The sequence below is a fragment of the Candoia aspera genome, chromosome 1 (genome assembly GCF_035149785.1).
Source record: "Candoia aspera isolate rCanAsp1 chromosome 1, rCanAsp1.hap2, whole genome shotgun sequence".
In the NCBI taxonomy this organism is placed as follows: Eukaryota; Metazoa; Chordata; class Lepidosauria; order Squamata; family Boidae; genus Candoia; species Candoia aspera.
In genome coordinates, this window is record NC_086153.1 from 205,174,235 (window position 1) to 205,200,761 (window position 26,527).

General features: G+C 36.4%; 1 protein-coding gene across 2 annotated transcripts in view; it reads right to left on the reverse strand.

The window, feature by feature from the left end:
* Window positions 1-3,271: 3,271 nt before the first annotated feature.
* The window catches only part of ACVR2A (activin A receptor type 2A), a 33,674-nt gene continuing 10,418 nt past the window's right edge, over window positions 3,272-26,527 (reverse strand). The window contains exons 3-10 of one of the 2 annotated variants that reach the window (XM_063318386.1): window positions 26,379-26,402; window positions 22,175-22,318; window positions 18,588-18,731; window positions 17,114-17,259; window positions 15,543-15,657; window positions 11,143-11,281; window positions 7,710-7,840; window positions 3,272-7,167 (exon numbers count right to left, since the gene is read on the reverse strand). In XM_063318386.1, the coding sequence (XP_063174456.1) occupies window positions 6,973-7,167; window positions 7,710-7,840; window positions 11,143-11,281; window positions 15,543-15,657; window positions 17,114-17,259; window positions 18,588-18,731; window positions 22,175-22,318; window positions 26,379-26,402 (1,038 nt within the window). In that variant the 3' untranslated portion in view covers window positions 3,272-6,972. The remainder of the gene's footprint in view (window positions 7,168-7,709; window positions 7,841-11,142; window positions 11,282-15,542; window positions 15,658-17,113; window positions 17,260-18,587; window positions 18,732-22,174; window positions 22,319-26,378; window positions 26,403-26,527) is intronic. The other variant, XM_063318387.1, reaches the window with a different exon arrangement.

Sequence of the window (26,527 nt, forward strand, 5' to 3'; positions counted from 1 at the left end):
ACAGAGTTAATGTTAGTTTCAGTAATATAGAATAGTGCTGACTTGGAAAAACGAGCATACTCCGGACCTCAGAATATTCAAGAATGCTTTATTACTTACCGAAAATGGCCCATAATTATACCTGGTATCAAAGCTGTTTCTTGAAACAGAAGTCTTTTGCAATTGTATTTCACATATTGGATATAAGTGAAACAATGAGATGCTACTCCCCCCAAAACCTGCTTTTCCTCCCAGTTACTAATAACAAATACACATAGGTAAAAGGAAGGGACTGAAAACCATCTAGTCTTTTACAGCAGGCACAAGTAGCCCATGCCCCTTGGATGTTGCCAAATTGAGGCTACCAGTTGCGCTCACTAGCATGTTAAATAGAATGCTGGGAATTGTTCAACAGCATCTGGAAGCCTTAGGCTTCCTTGAAGCCACACGTCTGGAAGGCAAGTCATAATTTGGACCTTAGAACAAGCAGCACTCAACTACAGTGAGGCTTCCTACGTTGTACCTGAAAACAAAGTATGCAACCCCAGGGTCATGACTTGCAGCAGTCTTCAGTCATTAGGACGCCTCGTCCCCCAATAACTTCTTTCATATAGAGTGCTGTACAATGAGAATCACATGAATTGAGCTGTGTATTTTGCAGTTCTTTATTCACTTAAACTATCAACTCGGAGGGCAGAGGAACTATTGAACAATGTCTGATTCTTCAACACTTGATTGAAAAATATTGTTCCAACAAGATAACATCATTGTATGCTACTTACATAGACTTAAAGGCAGCTTTTGATTCTATATCTAGGCCTAAGCTGTGGGAGAAGTTGGAAGCCGCCTCAATAGATAGCAGGCTTCTCTACCTAATACGTGCTCTACACTCAGATACGGCCTTGAAGGCCAGGTGCAATAGATCTGGGTCACTGTCCAAGCCAATTAAAGTACAAAAGGGGGTGAAACAGGGTTGCATTTTGGCTCCCCTACTTTTTAACTTTTATATTAATGATATGGTAAGATGCCTAAGTCACCTAGACTTTCATCCTCCTAAATTAGGGGACCGAAGTATTGCCCTGCTGCTGTATGCAGACGATGCGGTCATACTCTCTAGGACTCCTATAGGTCTCAAGAGAGCTTTGACATCCTTGGCCCAATATTGTATTAATGATCAGTTAGAAATAAATTATCAGAAAACAAAGGCTGAAACTTCGCTCCTGGCATATAAATGGGCACAGAATAGAGCAACTGACGAGCTTCAAATACCTAGGGGTAGTTGTGCATGCCACTGGATCTAGGAAACCTCACTTTGAGTATGCAGCTGATTCTGGACAAAAATCAGCCAATGCCATTCTAAAGTTTTTCCGAAGCAAAGGCGGGCACTATATTCCAGCAGCTCTTAAGCTCTTCCAGGTGAAGTCATTAGCCCAGCTCCTTTACGGGTCCTGTGTTGGTGCTCCGACTTCAAGCATTACACCTCTGGAAAGAGTGCAGTCCAAATTTATTAGAGCAGTACTCCAAATGCCCAAATGTGTGACAAACACTCAACTTCGATTGGAAGTTGGTATGATAAAAGTCGAGGCAAGAGTGCATCTAGCCTCCCTGAACCTTTGGCTAAAACTCAAGCATTATCCCCAAGGTTTAGCACCACTCATTTTTCAAGATTACTTCCAATCCTCTTGGCTAAAGGACACTGAATTTAGCCTCGCAAAGCTTGGATTTTCTACAGATTCAATTCTTAGGATGGATTATGAACAGGCAAAATTGACCCTGAAGCAAAGGATAAAGGATATAGAGAGACAAATGGACTTACAGAAGGCCCCTAATTTCCTGTCTTCAGAGCATAATAAATATATTGTCAATACTGCTAACTACCTTTCTCAGCTTGAAATTCCTAGCCAGCGGAAAGCTTTCTCCCTAGCTCGAAGCCATGCACTCCCTTCTGCAGTCTTGGAAGGCAGATACAAAAAAATCCCAATAGCTGCAAGACGGTGCCCTTGTAACAATGGAGAGATAGAAACTACAGATCACGTGCTTCTCTGTTGTCCTTTTTATAAAGAGCTCAGGAGTAAACTAACATTACCTTTGATTAGTAAATGACCTAGATGGAAAGATATAGATTGTATGCAAATGTTACTTATAGATGAATATCCAACTGTCACGGCGCAGGTAGCCAGATTCTGTGCAGCTGCTATGAAGATACGTCAGATTATGATTGGAAAAATGTAGTAATGTATCCCTTGTAATAACTTTGTGGTCTATATAACACATTTTATTTATGACATTTTACTCTTTTTATCACTTTTAATATTTTACATATATTTTTATAGAGACTGATAGAATATTAGTCATGATAATGCAAATTAATAAGATTTTTTAAAACTTGATTAAGGGGCTCACTTACATTGTGATCCAAATATATTTTAACACTTAATTGGAACTTGTAAACTCAAATTTAAAATTATTTTAATTTAGATGGCTCATATTTTATGGCTAATGGCTAATGTGCATATTTTTATAGAATTGTATCTTGTACTGGTCAGTGACTGTAATAAAATCAATTGAATTGAAACTATCAACTTAGTTTTTCAGAACTATCAAGCTTTTTAAAGTTCATTTATATCAAGCAATAAAAAGGCAGAATTTCTTTTAAGATACATATTTTAATCCCAAGATTTCCAGTATGTTAAATGTAATTGCCTGAGTGGCACTTTCTGCGTGTATTTTGTTCCAAAGTGTAGTCATGCATCATGTGATAGTCCACTTCTACAAGGTATCATGTATAGTCCACTTCTACAGGGTAGATGTGATTGTAAAGAGTTATTGCTAATATTAGCCACAGTTATTTGCAGCATATTCTCAATTTTAACATTTGTAGTAGTAAAAAAAAGATTGAAATGCTGCTCTTAAGGCTGATTTTCTGCCAAGACTTTTTTTTTAGATTTTTTATCCTGCCTTATTTTTATAAGTAACTCAAGGCAGCGAACATACCTAATACTCCTTCCTCCTCCTATTTTCCCCACAACCCTGTGAGGTGAGTTGGGCTGAGAGGGAGTGACTGGCCCAAGGTCACCCAGCCGGCTTTCATGCCTAAGGCGGGACTAGAACTCACAGACTCCTGGTTTCTAGCTGGTTGCCTTCACCGCTAGGCCAAACTGGCTGTCATTTGTGATTGCTGAAATACAGTTATAATTCACTGCTTCAAAATGGGCAAAACAAAACCAGGGATTTAGTGCAATACTAAAATGTAATTCACTTTAAAGAACCAATCAGAATAGAGTGTGCAAGCCATAGTAGTCACTTAATTTTTTATTCATCGTTCTGTGGGAATAGGGAAAGAGAAGCATACATTTATACAATATTTCACAATCACTTTTATCCAGAATGGGGTTATTTTCTCTTAAATACTTGCCAAAAAATAGCAAGAGCAATTTGATAGTAGTACAACAACCTGTGCCCAGAACACTGACAAGTACCAAGTAAAGCTAAAATAATTGCTTACCAATATTTTGAGAGGTAACATCTTATATGGACTTGAGTGTGCATTAAAAAAAAAGTACTGCTGGTTGAATATCTTGAGGTAAATGGTGTTCCACAAGGATAGTATTTTTATCCCTTGCTCATAATCCTGTACATAGCTTGCTGAATCTTATACCAAATATTCCTAATAAAAATGCATTAAAAAGTTTAAAAAGAGAATTGGAAAAAGGTCAACCAATCAGTCAGCTCACTTTGTTAAACTACGATCAGCAATTTATTCTGTAGAACGGTAGTATGAACACTATTTATTACTACTACATCTGATTACACCTTAATTATGCAAGAGCTACTCCACATGGATTTTGCTATCAAAGAAGGTATTAAGTTGTGTATTTTAATCCAGACTCATTTTCAGAATACCACCATGAATGAGAACACTAGGTCAAAGAACTCCAACAATTACGAGGCACAATCTGTTCCAAAATGCTAAGTTATATTTAGCAACTGTACAAAGAGTAGTCATGCATCATGTGATATAAAGTTCTTAGCATCTAACACAAACTGAAAAGGTATTGCAAAGTTGAGACTTCGAAGTTGTTCACAAAACTGGCTAATCAGTTAAATCCTGTGGCAATTATATGGCAGCCAACTAAGTAGACACAGGCAAACCAAAGGACAATGAAAGCTCAAGCCTCAGCCCTAGCTTTTCTTCACAAGCCAAAGTTACAAGGCAAATCACCAGAGCTGGCTGGATCAAGACAAGCTGTATGGCCAAGTACAAAAAGCGACAACAGCCACAGTATCTGCCAGAAAGCAGAGCACCTTTCCTAGCTCAGACTTTAATGTGTTAATTTCTCAGCACAGATCTTGGCTTAAGCATTTTGAAAGGACTGCCCACCCCTACATTTTTCACACAAGTTGAGATTTCCTGCAAGACTATCGTGCAGCTTGGTGGATTTTAACAATTTCATAGATTCTACCAAAAAAGAGCTTATAAAAGTCTTTTCTGATCTGTGATAGCTTGAAAAACATCAGACTAGTCTGGGGAGCAGGGAAGCTTGGAAAATACTTTTATTTACTTTTCTCATGTAGACATTGTTCTGTTTGATTGTCAGTTTTGATGATTTCCCCTATATGACCTGCAATCACAAATGCATTTGCAAAAAATGCACCTCAAAAGGTCTCATCTGGCTTGAGTCATACTGGTGGAAGTTTGTATTTGATAGAAAACTGTTCTATGAAAGCTGTGGCGGGAGATTTGCAGCCAGGAATGATTTTTGTAGGCATGTGAATTTAAGATGATCACTGATAAATTTCTGCATTTTCCTAGTATGAACATTTTCATTTTGAGGAAAAACCATACATATCAATCATTCATATCATTTTAGGCAAGATGTTGTTGCAAAATCCACCCCTAAAGTAGAAGCAAGCAAATAATCTTCCTTTATTCAAAAATACATTTGAAGAACAGTCCCCCTGTGTGTGTTAACAAAAGTAGCAAGATATGCCCAACAACATCCATAGTCAAATTATGGCATCAAACTTGATAACTCTGAGACAAAGCATGCCTCTATGAAGTATGCCAGTTGCAGAGGAGAAATGCTCTAATACTTGTCCCCGTTTAGAATCTGATGTCCAAAATCTTGCTTATAAATAATTCCTCTACATTTTCAGAGACCAGTACATAACAAAAAACTCAGTGATTTTATAAATCTTTAGAACATTCACAGTGAACATTTAACTGTGACCACCATTTTCTTTATAAATCTAATGTATTATTTAAATTAAAAAAACTGACTAGAATATCATAATACTGGCTACTGTTGGTTCAGTACTTTTGTTTTTGAGAATTAACTTACTTTGGCCTGTATACATATAAACTATTCAAATAATTTTAGTGTATTACTACCTTTTAAAAGTACTTTGGCACCTGTCTACTTTCTGCCCCTTTTGCTAGAGTCTTCTTAATGGTAAGGCTCAACATCTTCAATGCCAATAACTCCTTTAATACAACAGTTTAAATTTAAAGTTGTAGTGTTTTTCTTTCTTCCTTTTTTGCTAGACTGTGCTACATTATCATTTCCAGTGAAATAATTGCATATTTGATGGTAAGTTTTTTTGTTTAAAAAAAAAAAAAGAGTCTGTATTTTTAATTTTTTAGTGACCACAAGTTAAACCTATGCATCACTGATCAACATTACTCTGACAAGCAGGCACCAAAAAAATCAAGTGATGTGAAACTACAAAAGGCAACACATATAAAGTGTGGAGGAGTTCAGGGTAATGAAGCTTCCTGAGGTGATCCTGAAACAACAACACAGTGGAAATAAGAGTTATGTCCAGTCCTAGACCCATGCATTGGTTGGAAGCATTCTCCCTGCCTCCTCCTTCCCATGGCAGCCCCCAAATAGCTGGAAGAACCTCTGTACCGCACTTGCACGGGGCAGGAGCTGGGCTGCTGGGGGGAAATGGAAGGAAGTGAGCTTCTACCATCTTGCTACATGTGTCCGTGTGGATCAACCCACTGTGTCCTGTTTACTGAAACAGAAAATAACACCAGACAAAACATACATAAAACAGCAAAAGCTTCTTTAAAAGAATTGACGTTAAGAGCTTTCCAGTGCCAGAGCTCAATAAAATAATAAAAAATCATGCTTAAATTTTCAAATTCCCATCAGACACAGCAAACCTAAATATTTAGTAAAATTAATGTATACACTATTTTGGGAACTGGAGATAAAACTTTTAACTAAAAATTGGGGAAGTTCATCATTTAAAATGCAATACATTTTTAAATACATAAGCTAGAACAAGGAAAGGCTAATACACCATTTTAGGAATGGCCATGGACTGTTGGCATGAAGCACAGCTTATACCTTTAAAAAATACACCATGAATCTGTAATGCATCATTTACAAAATCTGGATCAATTTATTATTTCAGTTTTATTAGTGTTGTCAATTCAATTTAGCATAGGTGGAATTGAGGTATACCTTGTTGAGGGAGGTTAAGTAATGCTTGGAAGCCTTTTTGCTAGATCCCACTTTGATTACATAGAACAGCAGCACACTAAACATTCACAAGCTGTGTCATATTGGCATTACAATAGTCATTTATATAAACACAACAGCAAATGCAATAAAAACAAGTTACCCTTTTTCTTAAATCTGAAATGAAATGTCTGATTTAAAAAAAATAGCAGTAGTTCATTTTAAGGAATTAGTCTGACATGTTAAGAAATACAATGTCAGTTTTTAAAATGTCTGACAAGCCGAGATAGGTCCATGTTCTTCGGATAAGTTTAACGTTATCTTGCCATTTTCTCAGGTATATGCAGTTAAGTCTCCTGGATCCAAGTCTGGAGAAGAACAAGGAGGAATCTTCCTACTGACACTCCAGAGACTGACTTAACATATTTCACGCTGAAAATTACTGACCAGAAACAGGCCAGTTAACTTGGCAGTTCCAGTGCTGAGTCTTATTGGTCAAGAAGTGTGACCAGTGCTACTATCATAGACTGGATTCTTTGGGAGGAAAATCCACATTTGTCACCATAGTGACCACAGTCACAATGTCTTCTGTTGTTATAATGTTTGTTAGTCTTTGCATCTGAATAATCCTTTCCTCTACGCAGCCTGCTGATAATCGGGCTTCTGCATCATGATCCCAACACTCTTCTATTGTTTCACAGAGCATTGCCATTCCCTAAAAATAACAAGAAGGGATACCCTTCTGGAATTATTATGCAATAAACAGAATCTTCATTCCAGAAAACTCCACAGCTTTGCCTCTTCGATGTTCTTATTCCAAAGAATGCAAAAAGGGTGTATTTTGGGATATGAATGGAAATAGTCTTGGATCCACAATCTTGGATCACCTCCCATTCTGCCAATGTACCTTCACTGGTAGCAAACCTATAGCAATCAATGGGAAGAGGCAAAACAAACCCGCTGAGGGAAATGGGGGGGGGGATACTTAAAAGGCCACTCTTCACACTTGTTGTAGAGTTTGGCATATCATAGGAACAGGCAGTTTTCTCCAATTCAGATTCTTTTTGCTCATGAAAGATTGAAGTGCAGATAGGCTTGCTGGATTATATTAACATTTTAAAACATAAAAATATTTTTAAATAGCATGACCTTGAATTTCAATTTCTCCATTGGATTTTAAATGTATTTTTATAGGTTAAAAAAAGTTTTACCTTCTAAAGAAAAGTTCCAGTACTACCCACATTATTTGTTACTTACAGCATGTTTCTGCCAACACTCTCTTAGAACAGGCCTCTTCTTTTTATGTACTACAACTTCCTGCATATCTTCAAGAGAAGGATGCTGACCCACTTCTTCCTCAAAAGGCAACATATACTCATCCACAGGTCCTGCATTGTAGGAAATAATAGTATGTTACCTAAGTTCTATTGACTTCTAATGCTGCTCAGGTGAAGAGACTAGAATGAAAGCTGGTAACTGGTTTATGACTGTCCAAAGGGATTATATTGAACAAGGATCAGATATTAGGATACATCTAGTAGAAATCTGAATAATAAATAAATAAATAAATAAAATAGTTTATTTCTTCTCCTGTAAGTCAGGTCTAGGATTCTAAACTAGTTTCCAAGATCCAACACAATCTCATCTATATATCAATTTTGCCTTTTGTCATAAAGGCATTATTTACTTCCACAAAATCAAGTAGAAAAGGAGTAGCAGACTAAAATACTGAATCTGTATCAACAGTATAGAGTTGATTAATCCCTATTAACAACTTCAAATACATGGATGGATAATCTGTATGAGCTTGTCTGCTATGTTGGGCAGATGACATTTGATGTATTCTGTACTAGTAAACCTGGCTAGTCTATATTCTGCAATATCAAGTCTATATATTTTGTTATAATGCTTTGATATCATTATGTAAGTTATGACTTCATAATGATCTTTCTTTAAAGCTAAATATTATTATATAAAGCATCTTCTTCACTGATTGCACAACAACAGATCTGTACACTAGGTACTTATCAACAATGACTGCTTTTTGTAACTATGACGAAGTCTAGCAAAACAAGCATAAATATTCAATATAGTGAGTTATTCAAAGTATGAGAAGAATTAACTCAACTGTACCTACAGTTCTTCAAGTAGCCATCTGTGAATTCACACATGAATATGTGCCTGCCCAGAGTCCCATTTAGAACATTCCACAGCTTAAATAAATGTTTGGCCAGAGACTTTTCCCACACACACTATGTGAGTAGGTCTGGCTCCTGAACTGTTTCAATTCCTAAGATTGCCACAGCAGATCTAAAGGGATAATGAGGTTGCTTGAGAACAAGCAAGGTGAGGGGGTTGGTTTTGACAGAGACTTTATTTCAGTCATTGACCAATAAAAGGGGCTGGTTGTGTGAATTCACAGATGACTACCTGAATAGCTGCAACTACAGGTATGGTAAGGAATCATGTTTTCTGTGATTCACGTATGGGTGACTAGCAAGCTTTTTACCTGAAGAACAGTGATCACTGCAAGTGACCAAAGATATAACTCCTCTTCCAAAAACTGCATTCCTATGGGTGTAAAATACATTCTATAAAGTTGAATGAACATGGAAGGCTGAGCCCATATAACCACCCAGCATAGTTCTGGTAAGGAATTGTTCTGGAGGAAGGCTGCATTGATCAGTTAAGACTGCACTGTAAGGAGAACTAGCAAAGCAGTAGCATAGTGAACTAATTAGTAGACTGCATCCTCAACTATCTGAGAAGATAGTTGAATTCCATGCTCAGATTCAAGGGAATTAACCATCACACCAATCTGTACACTGCAAAAACAAAAGCCTTACAAAGAAGAACTGAATGCTTAATTCTCAACTTGTGCATAGGTGACAATATGAAAGGCGTCAAATAAACAGAGGCATCAGCAGCATACTGATTTGGTACAAAAAGGAGCAAACTGTATTCCACTATGAAGTGAGGGGCAATTGTTCATGAGAGGCAGTGATCTCTGAGCAAGAGGGCCTGCCAGGCTCAGTGCAAGATTTGTATCTTGGAAATGCCCAGACGTGAGAGATGAGATCTGGAAGCAAGAAGACAATGTTTGTAACAGCTGCCTGTTACAGGAATAGTAAAAGGGATGGTTAAGAGAGAGAATCCAAGAAGAACATGAAGTGGAACACCAATATGTGAAATGTTTTGCCTTGCTGTATCTCATGCTGTTCCAGGAAGCTTGGGAATAGAACCATGAATAGCTTTGTGTTGTAGAGGCTAAAAGATTACTATAAAAGAGAGGGACAGCACAGAATCAAAAGAAACTGGGGAGAGCCACCCCTTGAAAACAGTGGTCATGACGCAATTGACTAGGGATGCACAAAGTGCTCAACTCTAAACATCAACAAGACAATCAGGGGAAGCAAATCTTAATGGTGATCTATCCCAAACCTCTTTCTGAGAAAGTCTTCCAAGATTGAACAGGAACCAGCAAGGTCTGGACTGTATAAACAGGAGAGCCCATTCTGCAGAGGATTCAGAGAATGCTATCTTGCAGTTGAATTCAAGGCTGCTGGAGCCATAAGCTTGGAAGTGACAAGGCTCTGTTCCTATTCTACCTTACCCTACCCTACCCTACCCTACCCATCCATCCTTCTTCTTCTTTTTCTTCTTCAGACCTGGTCAGAACTGAATGGAGCAGACATTTTAGATGGCCTTCAACCCTTAATCCTCTGGAAGTGGATATGATTTTGACTGGTCTTTCAAAGAGACAGTGGAGTTGTCCAACAATTTATAGGATATGTTTGGAGGCTGAGGCAAGGGAGCTACAATAACTTTAGAGTCTGCTGTCTTTAAAGCTTGTTCCCAGAGAGTACCTTACCAGCCAGATGAACAGTTACAAGCAGATGCTTTGTAAACGCCTAACAGTGCTTACAAGATTCTGTGGGGAAGAGTGTTACAACATATGTATGTTTGAGGGGGGAAGTTCGCTTCTGTAGCACTGGCAGTTGCCCATGGCAGAAGGACAAGAAGCCTAACAACTTAGGACTCTTTGTGTCTCCTTAGAGTAGAGATAATGAAAACCAACAGAAATAAATTAGCAATATGTGGAGTCCTTGGTGCTCTCTGAGTTTGGTTGTTTGTTTGCAGATGTTTCATTACCCGACTAGGTAACAACATCAGTGTGAGTGTGGGGTTTGTTCTCTGTTTATATACAGTAGCTTGCCCTGCCAGTGTTGTTGGGGGTGTCGTCTTCTCCTTTGTAGTTCCTTGATTAGGGTACTGATTTCTGCTTGTCTGTCTGTCTGCTATTAATCCCTGCTTATCTGGATGTTGGCTGCCAGAGAGGATGTGTTCTGGTCTTTTTGTTTCCTTCTTAGCTTTTTTATTTATCTCTTTTGAATGGTCTGTAAATATGGTTTATTTCTATGTGTCTATTGATGGCTGATTTCTCTGAATGCCAAGCTTCTAGGAATTCCTTAGCATTTTTGCATTTAGCCTGGTCTAGGATGCTTACAGTTTCCCAGTTGAAACTGTGGTTGAGCTGTGTTGTGAGTGTTGTGAGATTAAGGAGTTTTCACTGTGTTTTCTGACTGCTAGTTGGTGTTCATGGATGTGCTCTGCTAGCCTTCTGCCTGTCTGTGCTACATAGTGGCTGTTACAATCCTTACACTGTTGCTGTCAATTGTGGTTTGCTTACCATCTGATGCTGTACATCGTGATGCCAATTCCCACAGAACTAATCCCATGGCATACATGTCTATTCTCAAAAACGCATCCCGCTGGAAGTTTATAGCACCTTCTAAAACTTCAGGAGCCATGTATCTTCGGGTACCAACCTTGAAAATAAGATTAACCACTAGGCTTACATACATGAAAATTCAAAGTTTAAACTCAGCATGTATTCTAGAGGAATAATAAGTAACAACAATTACAGCCAAAATCACTTGATTTGGAGTCCTACAATTCATTTTGGAATAGCTTACCATCAAAACCAAAAATACATTCAACAACATTTCTTAAAGAAGTAGATAGCCTTTGGATCATTACCTATTAAAAAAGCATTAAAAATCTCTTGAAGCAAATAGTTTCAATAGCTTTCATTATTTTGAAATGGCCAAGGAACTAAAAAGCATGAAAATTATTGGCAAGGACAACCCAAATTATACATGGAGATGTGGTTTCCAGGCTTCAATGATCAAGTTAGTGTTCATTGCCAAGTATCCTATACGAGTCACATTAGAAAGTAAATACAAAACACCAACCCTAAGACATTATAGTTTTATACTCAGTAATATTTTTTCTTATTTTGCTGTTCTGTAATTTAAAATGTTTGTAACACCAAGTGTAATAATCTGCAGTTCATGGTCTTTGAAGTAATGGGATCTTCACCTGCACAGAAGAGCATTTTGGAAACTGAGAGCTCATTAGAACTTGCAACCCCCATCATTAAGTAACACAGGGGCAGGACCAAGTCCATCTTCCTGAACAGTGCTTGAACTGCAAGATAATGAGACAATGTATTTCCTCTTTACTACTCCTTCCTTAAGTGATATTTTACTTCAGATTTTAGCTTGCTTCATTTCAGTCATTTTAAAATTTAAGTTTTTGAGGTTTGATAAGTAGATTAAGAGCATGTCAAGACTGGTCTTCAGGCAATATGCATTAATTAATTTTGAACTAGTGCATCTACTTGTATATGTAGTGATCTCAATATTGGCTGGGGGGGGGCTCTCAAGATGAATGGGCTTGTCGCTCTCTCTCAACCTCATCTACCTCACAGGATAGTTAAGCAAAAATTTGAGGGTTTTATACATAAGTCACCTTGAGATCCTGAAGGAAAGGTGAGATATAAATTTAACAAATAGTAATAACTGGTGTCTATGTCAAATCAGTCCAGCCCAATGTTAATGGAATATCATACCAAAGTGACTCTAAAGCTTCCATTGTCCTACCCAGTGCTAACAAAAAGTTCCTTGGGGTATTTCTGGATCATCAGATATGTTCTTTTGTCTCCATCTGCCTCAGCTGCCACATCATTCCAATCATCATTTGTTGATCTTTTGGCCTGAAGGATCCAAAGCACCCTCTTATATAAATAATTTTCAGGGTTCCTTTGTACCTATTTGTCTGTATGATGCTCCATATCCAAATCTGCCTAATTATATTTACCCTCTTTCAGTATATTTTTTATCCATATGGTTGCTAAGAGTCAATGGCATATAATCAATGATCAAAACCTTTCAGTAGGTATACACTGTACAAATGGGGTTTTTTGGTACTCTCTTTTGTTCTTGCATCTCATAATCAGCCCTCCACAAAAACTGTTCAAAAAAAGGTGGACAAATCTGACTTCCGGTGGGACCATGGCTGACTGAACAGCTTTGCCTGCAAGCTCTGTGGGCAAAACTGGCATTGTGGCAGTTTTTTGGGGCTCAGGCTGGTCTTTCCTGAAGCCCAGGAGCGTTTTTCCAGACCAAGGAAAATGCTCGGAATTCACCCATTTGTCCTCTGGATGGTGAGTTGCAGCCAGGAGATTGTAAACAGCGTTCGCCATCGACGGGTAAGACTTCGCCAGGAAGATGGGATGTCACCATTTCCAAGCTGTGCTGCAGCCATAAAGGGGCATTAAGTCCAGCCACCCCATTTCTAAAGCACTCAATTTATCTTCCCGCCCCCCCCAAGTATTTCTACCCTAAGAGAGGCTTTCTACATTGAGGAGAAATGATCTCTCTTGGTGCTTATTGTTATTTCTGTGATTAATTTTTGTTTTAAGATTTTTTTTTAAGCTTTGAATTCTGCTTTCCATCCAATACTAAGGAGGGTTGAGAGTACATTATCGTCTCCTCATTATTATTTTTATGCTAATTTTGAAGTTTTTAGCTTTTTTCCTACACGTTGAATCTGCTGTTCTGAACTTTTACTTTCCTGCGCTACTTTCTCTAGGGAACTGTCTGCTATCTCAACTCAGTTTGTAAATTTTCCATTACCTTTTACTTTTGCTGGTTAAGTATTTAGGGGGCGCCATAACTTACTGCCTCAGACACGGAGAATCTTAACCAGGCTTTTTCTGACCTTCGTGGAGATATTAAAGCAGATATTAAGCAGAGTCTTTCTGATTCCTACCAAGTTATTATGCAAGATATTCAGAGCATTGTGGAAAATAAGTGGTCTAAAATGTGCCATCTGGTTGGGGATGTTGTGGACAAAACTGAAGAATCTAACAGCAATAGGGTTGTCTCTCCTAAGAGAGATTTGGGTTTCTGGTGAAATCCTGGATGAAATTGACAATGCTGATTTGAAGAACTTAAAGGGAGAAATTGAGCTGCAAGACATGAGTGAATTTGACTTTTTGATGGAATGTTATAGAAAAGATGGGGTTATTATGTATGGGAGGTTTTTTGAAGAGAAGTCTGTGTTTGTGAGGGGGGCAGTTTGATTTCTTTAAGAAAATAGCTCTATGCTTATTATGGGGATATGTAAATGTCTTGGTCTATTTTGAAGTGGGTTAAGGGACCAAAAATATTTATCTGGGTGGTCTTTTGGTTTTGGATGATTTTACTTATTGTTAATGATTGGGATTATGATTATTAAGATTTTTTCTTTTAAAAATTAATATTAATTCATGTTTCTTATATTATTAATTATAATGGCAGATAATTTACATGCTTTTTTATTTTTTATCTTTATTATAGTAGACAGGAATGTGTAGAATAGTAGTAGGAAGGGAATAATTAAGTAATTATTATTTGGGGGGGCATTGATTAGGTGAGTTATATTTTTTTCTTTTTTTATTATAAGGGGAGGGAGCAATGGTACTTAGTGATTTTTATAATGTGCTAAGGGGTTGACATAGAAATAATGTGATTTTGGTTTAATATAGAGTAAGGGATTGATTATAGGAAATTGCTGTATATCCTTGATGTTTAAAGTCAGAAGTCTCTTTGTAATCTAGTTAATCTCTTGTGTTTTCACACGTTTTTAGGGGTTTTTTTGGTAGTTTTTTGTTTTTCTGCATCTTTTATCTTCTTCTGAAATTTAATAAAATTCTTAACAAAAAAAAGGCGGACCAATCTATTCCACTGGATACCATTCAAATAGTAGATGGATGGATCCAACTGGATGATGTGGTAGGTACTCTATGTGGTATGTGTTTGTATATGCATACATAAAAACATACAACTTAACAGGCAAGAAAGCAGGTATCTTTAATCAGGAATCACATGTCTACTATCCATACGGGATTCTCTGTGCCTTTTGGGGACTCATATTATTCTTATCCAAGATCATAATTTCTTCATTTATTAGATTTATTAAATACTTCTCCTCCCTGGAATATTCTGTACTTACTAATTCTTTCTCAAGACTCATATAGGGATCTTTCAACTTTTACTTGCTGGGTACCTCTTGTCACAACACTTGTTAAATTATTGTGCTATCATTTTAACCAATCAGTTTCAGTTTTTATTTGTAGGCTTACTCATTAGTTTCCAACTTGTTAAATTATTGTGCTATCATTTTAACCAATCAGTTTCAGTTTTTATTTGTAGGCTTACTCATTAGTTTCCATTTTTTTTGTTCAACTTATCCATCAGTAGCATGATCTCTCCCCATGTGTCTCCATGATTTTGTAGACTACAGAGGGGATACAAATTAATAATTTTATGGCTATGATGTCTCATAGAACTTTTGGCTGGCACATTCTCACACCTCTAAGTTATCAACCTGTTACTCTTTCAAATATGGAACTACATAAAGACCAAAAAGTGATAGTTTACCTGTATCTGTAGTTTTTGAAATGATCTGTGCAGTCATATAAGTATAGTATTTGAAAAGTGAACGTTAATCTTGCTTTATTATAATCAGGGTCTCTGCAAGAGTAGGGGCTGCTGGATTAAGTTTCTGAAATGCTATTCTGCCCTGGTACAGATCTGGTGTATATGACCCCAAATATCATATAATTAGTTATAGAAAAAGAACTTCCTTTCATGAAGATAGCCATTTTACAAGAAATGCTTTGAGTATTTTAATGGCAGGGGAAAATATGGCAATGTATGTAATAAAAGGAAGTATCTTAATTTTATCTTAGTTTAAACTTACCTGACCATGGGTATCACCAGCTGACTTCCCAGCCTCAAATTTTAAAGCAAGTCCAAAATCAGCAATACATGCTGTAAGATTATTTTTCAATAACACATTCTTGCTCTTGATGTCCCTTGAAAAAATTAGGTACAAAATTTAAAACTGCCATTTTTAAAAGGGATCAGAATAATATTTGGACATGTTTAACCGACAAGTATGATTTATTCTTCGATTATAGCTGGGGAGGTCAAGGACTTTTGGCTTGGTGACTGGACATAGCTACTATTATAATTAACAATGATCATTACCATTCACAGAGATATACAGCACATACAGAATGCTTAGGAAATGGAGGAAAAGATGCAAAAGACTAACAGATAGGTAAGTCGCACCTCTAACACTGCCTCTTATAAAATCCCAACAGGATGCAAAATACCCTTCTCCACCATGCTCTGTGGAGAATGAAACATGAGTAGAAAAGTGATTTCTCTATTGTGATTTGGATTTTCATATGAGGTGGCTGCTGCACCTAGCAGAACCATCATTGCTTTCTTCCTGACATGAATGAAGTGACAGATAATTTTTGCAGGAGGACACAGAGTGTTGCTGGTGCTCCTTGCAAAACCCAAACTTTCAGGAGAAAACAATCTGTTTCCTCTCCACAGAATGACAAAAAAGAGGGGTACCTTCTTTCCCACAGCCACACAATGTACAGGAAAGAACCATCACTGCTGGGTAAGTGAATGCTATAGGACCCTGACTGCAATGTATGTCACACAGATAAAGCAAGTGGACTACTGAAGTGCCATATATAACTATAAACCAATTAAGTAAATCCTGTACTTGTATTCACTTCATGCCACTGCATAATTAAAGCAACACTTTTCTTGATCCAAGTAAAGGGGGGAATAAAAATTAAGAAGTATACTAGATGCATTTCAAACAGAGATTCAGTTGTTGACTTTGCTTCACAAGCTGCAGAAACTGAGGTGAGGCCAGAAAAACTTGAAAGGGAAAACACTTTAACAAATAGAGAATAAGCATTATAACCCTTCAGTGCCACAAGTATCTTCGTGAATGACATCTGAATAGCATCCATCAAAATTAGCATTGGTTTCTAACGTGTCACTGCATTGCTTCTATAAGGAAAACTGTATTACAAAATAATTTTGCATTCTGAACTCTGATTATTTTTCTTACTTCTACAAACTGGGTTGCATCCACACTTCAGTATAGCTGAGCTTTGATTTTGACAAGGCAGAAGTGACTGCTCGCCTCTACCTTGCAAACACCTAAAAGACTGCTCTGGAGGACTGGAAAAAACTCTTGAAAAAACATGAGATGACAATTGTACCTAGGAAAACAACTAAAACCATAGTCACAGCCCTTTTCCCTTAGATTCCAGCTTCCTCTGCTCTTCAGCAATTGTGATACAACTGGACTGGGATACATTATAATGGCCCATCAAGAAGGAATTTAACCACTTTTCAAGCCTCCTATTACAATTAACTATTATAACTCTGAAGTAGCATGTTCTCTCTAAAGATCTGATCAGAGAGAGAGGGAGGGAGGGAGGAAGAGAAACGTACCTGTGGGATATAGCTGGTTTATGCCCATCTTTTAGACCAGGGATATCTTCATGGAGATAAGCCAAACCTCTTGCCATAGTTTCAGATATGTGACATAGTTCATTCCATGAAACTACATTAGCCTTCAGAAAGTCAGTAAGTGAACCCTAAACAATAAAGTTTTAAAAAATTAGTTTATTCCCTTTAAAATGTATGTATGTATGTATGTATGTATGTATGTATATATTTATTATTAAATTTATACACCACCCATCGTACTATAAAAGTGACTCTGGGCAGCTTACAAATAAAAATTATAACCTATTATAAAAACAGAAAAAATACAAAAAATCCTTGGATATGTTTAAGAAGGACATAAAAATCTATTCAATAGAGGCAAATGACTTGTGGGAGTGGTTGTGAGCAAATGCAGAGAATGACAGTAGGACTGATTCACTGTAAATCATACGAATAAAGTTAGATGATATGTAGGTTTAGGATTTTATAATTGTATAGTATTATTTTCATTATGATAGTAAATATATTGTTTCTGTGTAAATCTAACTCTGTTTAGTTCTTACTTGTCAATTTTTATTCTGGTTGGATCACACCACAGTGGGGGACACATAATTTTTCCCCCCAGTATTATAAATATACGATCACATTTTGCATATAATAATTGTGATTTAACTAAACTAGATTACAAAATAATTGTTAAATTTCCAATTGTGCTATACACAATTATCCTATACCTACTCTAAGTTAAATTTCATACTTACTATGTTATGAAAAGTTTGTATAGGAATTTGCTTCTCTAGCTGCTGATACACTTAACCCAAATTTTAGAACTGGGAATACACAATGTTACACAACCTAAAAACAGAGAAAACACACACATTGGGGAGAATATCCCACCTGCTATTCTAGAATCAGGGATATCCAAAATTGATTGAAATGTTTCTGTGACCTGAGCTTGGGAAGAATGAAAACACAGTGACAGGTTTTACACATCTCCAATATCAATTAAAAAAAATTCAAAATAATATTATCACTACTGTGATAGAAATAATTCAGCTGGCATCCTTTTAAGCAAAGATACGGGCAGACAATGTTTCAGGAGTTAGGAGTTATAAGAGGTTACCCAGTGCTGTGCTGTCATAAGGGACAGGACAATTTTTTCTGTCTCTTGATTTTTTTTTTTTCCAATTTTACAGGCGGAAATGGAAGAGGAAGGCCTCTGGGAGGCAAATCACTCCTATCCCCACTCTGAAAAATGGCCTGAAGTTACTGTCTTGTATTGAATTCTGTCCCCTCTAAAATTTAACATTGGTGTGAAAATTGATCATAAAAATGAGTCTACTGTACTAAAGTCCCTAAGATTAAAAATTATGTTCAAAATCTGGTTCTTTTAGAAAATATTCTATTAATACACAGTGAAAAGTTCTAATGGTTAAAAAAACTGTTTTACATAAACTGATACAACTAAGCCAATCACCTTTTCATGAAACGCTGTTATTAGCCACAAATCAACATCAATATTAGTGCCTCGTTTCTCGGCACCAATAAACTGTAGTATATTTTCATGCTTCATTCCTGGTAAGCTGTATATTTCATATTCGTTTTGCCATGACTCTTTATCCTAGAACAAAAATAATCATATTAATATATTTAAAATAAATATTAAACATCTTATCTGCACATACAATTTTTTTTCAGTTAATCAAAGTCATACCTCATATGCTAAGCCTGAAACTTGCCTGAATGCATGGGGTATTGAAACAAAAAAGAGTAAGATGGGGAATACACAAATCCAAGTCTTGGTTTGGCAAATTCTCATTAACAGAAAACTCTTGCTTCTAACTATTTCTGAATTGTGCACAGATCCTTACAAATCTTGTCAAACAAATTATCAAATTGAGGCCAGCCCAGTTTAGATAAATTCCTTAGATCAACAACTAGTAATACTTGGCAAGCAAGTTCTCTGGAGTACTCTGGAATGAAGATAAGGATTTTTCCTGATTTGCTTCATCAAATAATCAAGTGTAAACAATGAAGTTAGGTTAACAGTTCAATGAAGTTCATCTGACAGCAAGACAGAATTAAATAAACAACTTTTTCTTCTGTATCTAGTTATTTTTCCCCAGACTGTTCTTCATGTTGCTGGTAAACAGCAGGCACAGAATCCATAAGCAGAAATAGCAATGTGTTTAAATAAGAATTATAATTATTTGGGATTTTATCTGAGAGTCACATTATTCTAAGAGTTTTTTTTTTCCTTTTGAATTTTTAAAATTAAGTCAGACTCACTTTACTGAATATAGTTTTTCTTTTCTTTTCCTTATTATGGACTATTAAGTCTTCTTTTTAAAGAAAAAGATACATGAAGATTTTGTATTTATATTATTTTTAACCAATTAGTGAAAAGTTAAAGACCTGAGATGACCATCTTGAGAAGAAGGTATCTGGGTAATCTAAAACCTAAAGTGTTTTTTTGCCAAATGCATTGTTACCGATAAGGAGGATATATTTTTTTTTATTAAGGAGATGGATTAGTCGCATGTGTATCAAAAATGGCTAGAAGGGTAGAAATTTTGATTAATAGGTATTCAAATTTGGTTGTGGCACAAAAATGTGATACTGAACAATTTCTTAAAAATATTTTGTGATTAGATGTTTGGACAATCAAATAGCTTTTATTGACTACCACAAAGCTACTAGAGGGAATTCAGAATTCTTGCACAGATGCTTATTTTTATTTATTTTATTTATTTATCTAATTTATCCCCGCCCATCTTGTCCAGTCGGAGGCCTCTGGGTGGTTTACAACAAATGATTAAAACCATCAGAATAATAAAATACAATAAAAATACTATAAACAGAAATAAAAATAAAGATTAGCTCATCTTTTAAAGATAGCCTATATAATTAGACTGGTGATTTTAATCAAATTTTGGATCCTTCAGCACTATTTCAAATAAATTTTACACATGCAAAATACTCCAGGAATATTTACTGAAATCTAACTTAATGGACATCTGGCAATATTTGAATCTATTGCCACAACATAATTTTTTTTCAACTTGTGGAACTTGTTCTCAACTTTACTTTAATGTAACATTGGTTCCATTATTATATCTGACTGTGCCTCTGTTACACTATTATCTAGTTTTAGGAAAATTTGTATTAAACGATCTACGTTTTGTTAACCAGTTAAAGCAACCAATTTTAACGACCATTTGGAATGCTTTTAAGGCAGTTATCCAAAGTCAGATTTTCTTTTTCATGTAAGGGGGAAAAAAAAAAGAATTTCAACACAACCTGTGAAAAAAGTCAAAGAACTTCTAAATACTTATGTAAGAAATCTTATTTCAAAATGTTATAAAGCTTTTGCATCTGCCAAATTGGAACTGGGTTATTTGTAGGCTTTAGAGATTAAATACCTATTCAATTATATATAATAGAACTATTGAGAATGAAGTGAAAAACTTGGTTAGACTAGCAGCCATTAGACTGAAACAACAGCAAAAATGTACTGCTCCTATATTCAAAGTTTGTAGCATTGATTCAATGGTTTCTGATGAACAAGCTGAAGATATTTTGCATAGGAAAAAAGATCTCCCAAAGATCTCCCAAAATCAAACTGCTGACTTGATAGCACCATTATCATAGAAACAAATATTATTAAATCAATGACCACGGAGAAAGTCACTGGCCCATATGGTTTTCCTATAGAATGATGTTACATGAAGACTTTTTTTTTTGCTGCTATACTGATTGAGGTATATAAGCAAGCTATTGTGAATAAAGTTTTTCCTTCCTCTTTTCATAAGGCTTATGTAACAGTAATACTGACGTATGCAAGCTATCACTATGATTCCCCCCCCCCCCGTTTCTTTGTTAAATGTTGATGCAAAAACGTTGACAACTTTAGACTGAAGGTTGCAAAGTATATTACTTCAGTAATTCATCCTGGTTTTATAAAAGAGTGACAAGCTTTGGATAAGATTAGGGTGTGAACTGTTACTTTAGAAACACAGTAAGAGAAACTTGAACTGGCAGTGGTATCTTCACAGGAAAAAGCTTTTGTTATGGTACAGGTTAAATTTCTGGAACATAGCTTTACAGGTAGTCCTCACTTAATGACACTAATTGGGACCAGCAACTCCACTGCTAAGCAAAGCAGTCGCAAAGTGGGAAAATCACATGACCACGACTATGCTTTCCAGTTGGAAAGAGACAAGACTACTCAATTTCACACCTTCCGATTTTGTCTGCTTCCTAACCATACCCTCACCCTTTGGAATGCTCGAGTGCCTGCTTACTGTCTTGTACACATCGAAATCAATGTGATCACGCCACAGCCTGGTGCTGGGACCCATGGGCGTGAACAGGTTATTCACCTGAAATCCCTTTGCCTCCAATCTCTCTGCTCTGTGAAGTGGGGGTGGGGGTGGAGAGAAAACAAAACAAGCAATTTCTGTAGGCAATCTCTCCTTTGCCTGACCCTTTCCCGCTGCAATGTGTAGAACAGCAAACAGCTTACTCTCTTGCAACCTCTCTCTCCAATCTCTCTGCTCTGCAAGGGGGGAATGGAAGAAAAAACCATAGGTCAGGCACAGGACAATGCGTACTGACTGTAATGGACACCGCAAAGGTCATAAATGGGCCATAAAGTTATTTTTTCAGCATCATCATAACTCCGAATGGTCGCTGAATGAAAGGTTGGTAGGCAAGGAGTACTTGTACTGGTCTGGGACTGTAAATGAATAATCTGATTTGAACATATTTTGATTTTAAAAAAGGGTTCCCTTTGGTTTTTATTAATATTTAAATCCCATAGTCTGAGTTATTACAAATGAAGTTATTTCTTCACCTATCAAGATGTCTCACTGGATTCATTAAGGATGTCCTTTATTTCCTCTCACATTTAACTTAGTCTCAGAACCACTGGCATGTTTTATTAAGCAATCATATGACATTTTAGGCATAATGTGAGATACCACCTGATTTCCCTGTTATATCCATATTTTTTAAAACATAAAAACCTGTTTTTCACAGTACAACATTTGGTTGTTCATATACCTGCACTGGGAATATTTTCACAGCAACATATTCATTTAACAACTGAGCTTTCCAGACACAGCCAAACCTTCCTCTAGCTCTGATCTCCAGTAACTGCAATGGCTTTAGGCCCATCAGTGGTGATGGAGGTGGTGGTCCTGGGTCCTAAAAATAACAATAAATAATAATTAACAAAAGTTCATTTTTTTACTATAATCACATTCACCAATTCAAAGAAGGGGACAATGTATATTTAGGGAGAAAATTCTGTCAACAAAGCATATTAGCAGAATACAAACAAAAATGTTAATACAGCAATCTCGCAATTTTTAGCAACTTTCAAATCTTTCTCAGCAAAAATAAATGAGTAAATCCAACAACTAAACTATATGATTCCAAACAATGCATACACATACAATAGGGATGGAATTAAATTTCTTTACATTGATCCCATATCATTAATCTCCACATGTGGTAAACAGAAAATAGTTTTTTGTAGCATATACCTATTGAAATATTAGTAGTTAGGAAAGATTCATCTTTATTAGCATTATAGGAGAGGGTTAAAACCATCTATTATGGCAATCCTGATCAGGAAGCCTTTGTTTCACTTTGAATGCTGTGGAGAATCAGCCATCTTGTCTGCTTTGAGACCTTGCAGGTGATGAAAAGTGAGAAGCACATATGTGTGATTGTATTTCCTGGTCTCTACTACCTTCATCTACTTGTTATGAATACTAAGTCATCTGCAGGACGTAAACAGTTTCCATACTATGCTATACCTGAAGTGAACTATGATGAACTAGCCTTAGTTATAAATTACATGTGTCAGGGTATAAATTGAGTATAAACTGCTGATCAGGTATAATTAGAGGATGGTATTATCATGATATGCTTCCATTTATAAGCAAGTACATTATTCTAAAGATACATAGTTCTATATTTCTTGCTTGAAAATAGGATCAAAAATCCCTTCTACCCAGAAATTTTGTACAAATGCTGCTGTTTAACAAAGGGTATACTCTTTTGGAACAGATCACAATATAGAATTAGACCAGAGAAGTGGTAAATAGCTTTATAATAGCATGATAATAGCAATAAACTCTACAACAAAGGAATCACTTTGAGCTATTTTTTAATCTATATGGATCCTTCAAACAGTTTATATACACGTAATTGAAATATTATAACGATTATTTTTTACTATGCACAGTAAAGAGGCAAAAAACTGTACTTGTATTAGTCTTCAACCACAAAGAAGGGATGAGATTATATTTTCCTTCTCTCACTCACTGAAGAGTGCCAACTTTTCTTTCCTTTTGCTTTCATATACAGCTACCTAATCAAGCTCAAACTTTGCCTCCTTTTGCCTGTTTCTCCTAAATACTGTTGCTTATACAGGTAGTCCTTGGTTAACTACGGTAATTGGGACCGGAATATCCATTGTTAAGTGAGGATTGTGGGTCATCTAGCGAATTTCAAACAGCTTGCAAGCAGGCGAACAGGCAGGTAAGGCGTGGCGCATGGTGCGGAGGGTCTGGGAGTGGCTGCTGCCAGGCAGGGAAGGGTGCGCAGGTGGCCCATGAGGCGTGGTACAAGAACAGCGGGGCCAGTTGCTATCGGGTGGGGGAGGGTGCGAGCAACTTACTGGAGTGACTTGTAACCTTCCCTGCCAGCTTCTCTATTGACTTTGCTTGTGGGAAGCTGGCAGGGAAGGCCATAAATGGTGATCACATGACCGTGAAATGCTGCAACCGTCCTAAGTGTGAGCCAGTTGCTATGTGCCCAAATCACAATCATGTGACCGTGGGGTGCTGGGACAGCCAGAACATCGAAGACCAGTCATAAGTACCACTCCTTCAGCGCTGTTGTAACTTCGAACAGTCACTGAACGTGTAGTCGTTAACCAAGGACTACCTGTATAAAGACTTTCCTCTGGTTCAAGAAAACTAGCTATTTGGAAAATAGATTTCAACTTCCTATATAGTTCCTATTCTTTTCTGTCCTCTTCAACCCCTGTCCCTATGTCTGGTGGGCTTTGGCAATATGATTTCCTCCACTCCCCCCATCCTCACATAGTGCTATTAATAAGGTATACCTTAACATTTTCTCTCTCTCTCTCTCTCCCTCACAAACACGCATATAAATAAAAATAAGTTTTGACTCTTGATGACTGGCTAGACAAGTCCTTGCAGAGTTTTTTTGGCAAGTTGTGGAAGTAGTTTGCCCTTATCTCCTTCCTAGAGCTGAGAGAGTATGACTGGCCCAAGGTCACCCAGCTGGCTTTGTGCCTAAGGCGGGACTAGAACTCTCTGTCTCCTGGTTTCTAGCCTGGTGCCTTCACCACCACACCAAACTGGTTCTCTCAAAATTATTTTATCTTGTTCTTATTACTAAACCTCCTACTAAAACAAAGCCTAAATGTGTTATATTTTTACTAACATTAATCTCATTAAACTTGAATCTCTTCCTATTGTTCTCTATCACGTTGTTAACATTTAGATTACAAACCTTTAATGCAAAGGATTTGACTTCTCTTTGGTTTTGTATGCTATACTGAGGAATATACTATAAAATGATATTAAATGCAAATTTGCCAAGATACTCAGTGTGGTTTTAATTACTAAGTCTTCTTTTGTCCCAAAGTATGTCAGAAGTTAAAATTCTTTAAAATTTGATTTTAACTAACCTACTGAGTTCTACTTTTCTCTCTTTTTTAAAATTAAATTTATTTGCCTCCCAACTCCCAGAAACAAGGAACCGCTGCCTATCTGGACAAGAGTTTGCATGCAAGACTATACAATGCAACTTTTAAATCATGGAATTCTCATATAGAAGTACATTAAAATTTGGTGAAACAGAATAAATATTAATGGTTTTCCTCTGTGCAACAATATTTTCTATAAATACCAAGGGGATATATAAACTACTTGGGATTACTGTACATTTCCCTTTAAAAAATTAAGTGAATTTCTAATTAGAAAGTAATTACTCCCACTAGCATGATACATGGGAATTTTTACAGCAGCTATTAAATAGGAATAAATAATACCTGAAAAGAAGGACTCACATATTTATTAATGTATGTAAATGGCAACTGAATAATTTCTTATTTTGGAAAGATCTGTAGTTTAAAACAGAATCAATTTCTTCATCGTCAAGCAATGTTTTATAAGGAAAAACTTTTTGGAGCTTTACCAAAGCTTTTTGGAAAAAATGTTCAGCTAAATGTGAAAAAACTGCACAAATAGTCCTCGTTTGGTGACCACAATTGGGACTGGCAACTTGATTGTTAAGCAAAGCAGTCACTAAGTGAAACACCACAATTTTACTTCAGCATTCCTTGGCTTTACAGGCCTGTGAAAGTTGTAAAATGTGATGATTGGTCAAAGTTACTTATTCATCACTGTCGTAACTGTGAACGATTGCTAAACAAGGCAGACACTAAATGAAGACTACCTGTAATGCTGTATATGCCAATTTAATCTCACCATTCCAAATTGTGAATACATACTAGAATGTATTTAACAAATCAACAGAGAAAGTACTAAATAAACACTAATCAGGATTCAATGCGCTACCTGATGAGCTCCATATACATAGTGGTTCTTCAAGGCCTGTGTTTTCTAAATGGAAATCCACAATGCCAACTGTTATACCACTCTGATCTCGAGGAAGTTCTCAAAAGCAGACTGTGATACAGCATGCTAGTTTGTTTTTAATATCCCCTGATATTCCTAAGTCTTTAAATATTCCTGAAGTAATTGTCTGAATCTTACAATGCATTCTATTTTGAGAATGAGAATGTGGTTTTGAAACAACAAAAAATAAATCAATATAAAATTGTTATCATTCAAATTTCCAAAACAGAATTAATGCAAAACCTTTTTCTCTTGTATATGCAAATTCTCCATTTTAACAGACACCCATGATGGTTGTTTAGATAAGTTTTCATGTCAATACAAAATTTGATTCTATGAAGTCCAGTATCTCATGAATGTACTTGGCACAGTATTAGATTTTTCCACTCAATTTAATGGAATATCACAATGTTTGCCATGATAGGCCATAGCCAAATTGTTCTTTGACACTAACATGATACACTGTAGAAAGTCCAACAAAGGAAGAAACCAATACTTTTGAACATGAATACACAGCTTTTTCCAAATGTTATTCCTATGTATAGTCTATAATTCATGACTATAAATAAAACAGTGCATCTTACCTCTATCATTATATGAAAGGCGTGCTTGTAAAAAAAACACAGGCAAAAGGGAATTATTTCATATAATACAAAGCAGATATAAGTGCATCTTATGAAAAGTGAGAGTCGGCAATACTGAAAAGTTATAGGTAAGATTCAGCATAGTTATC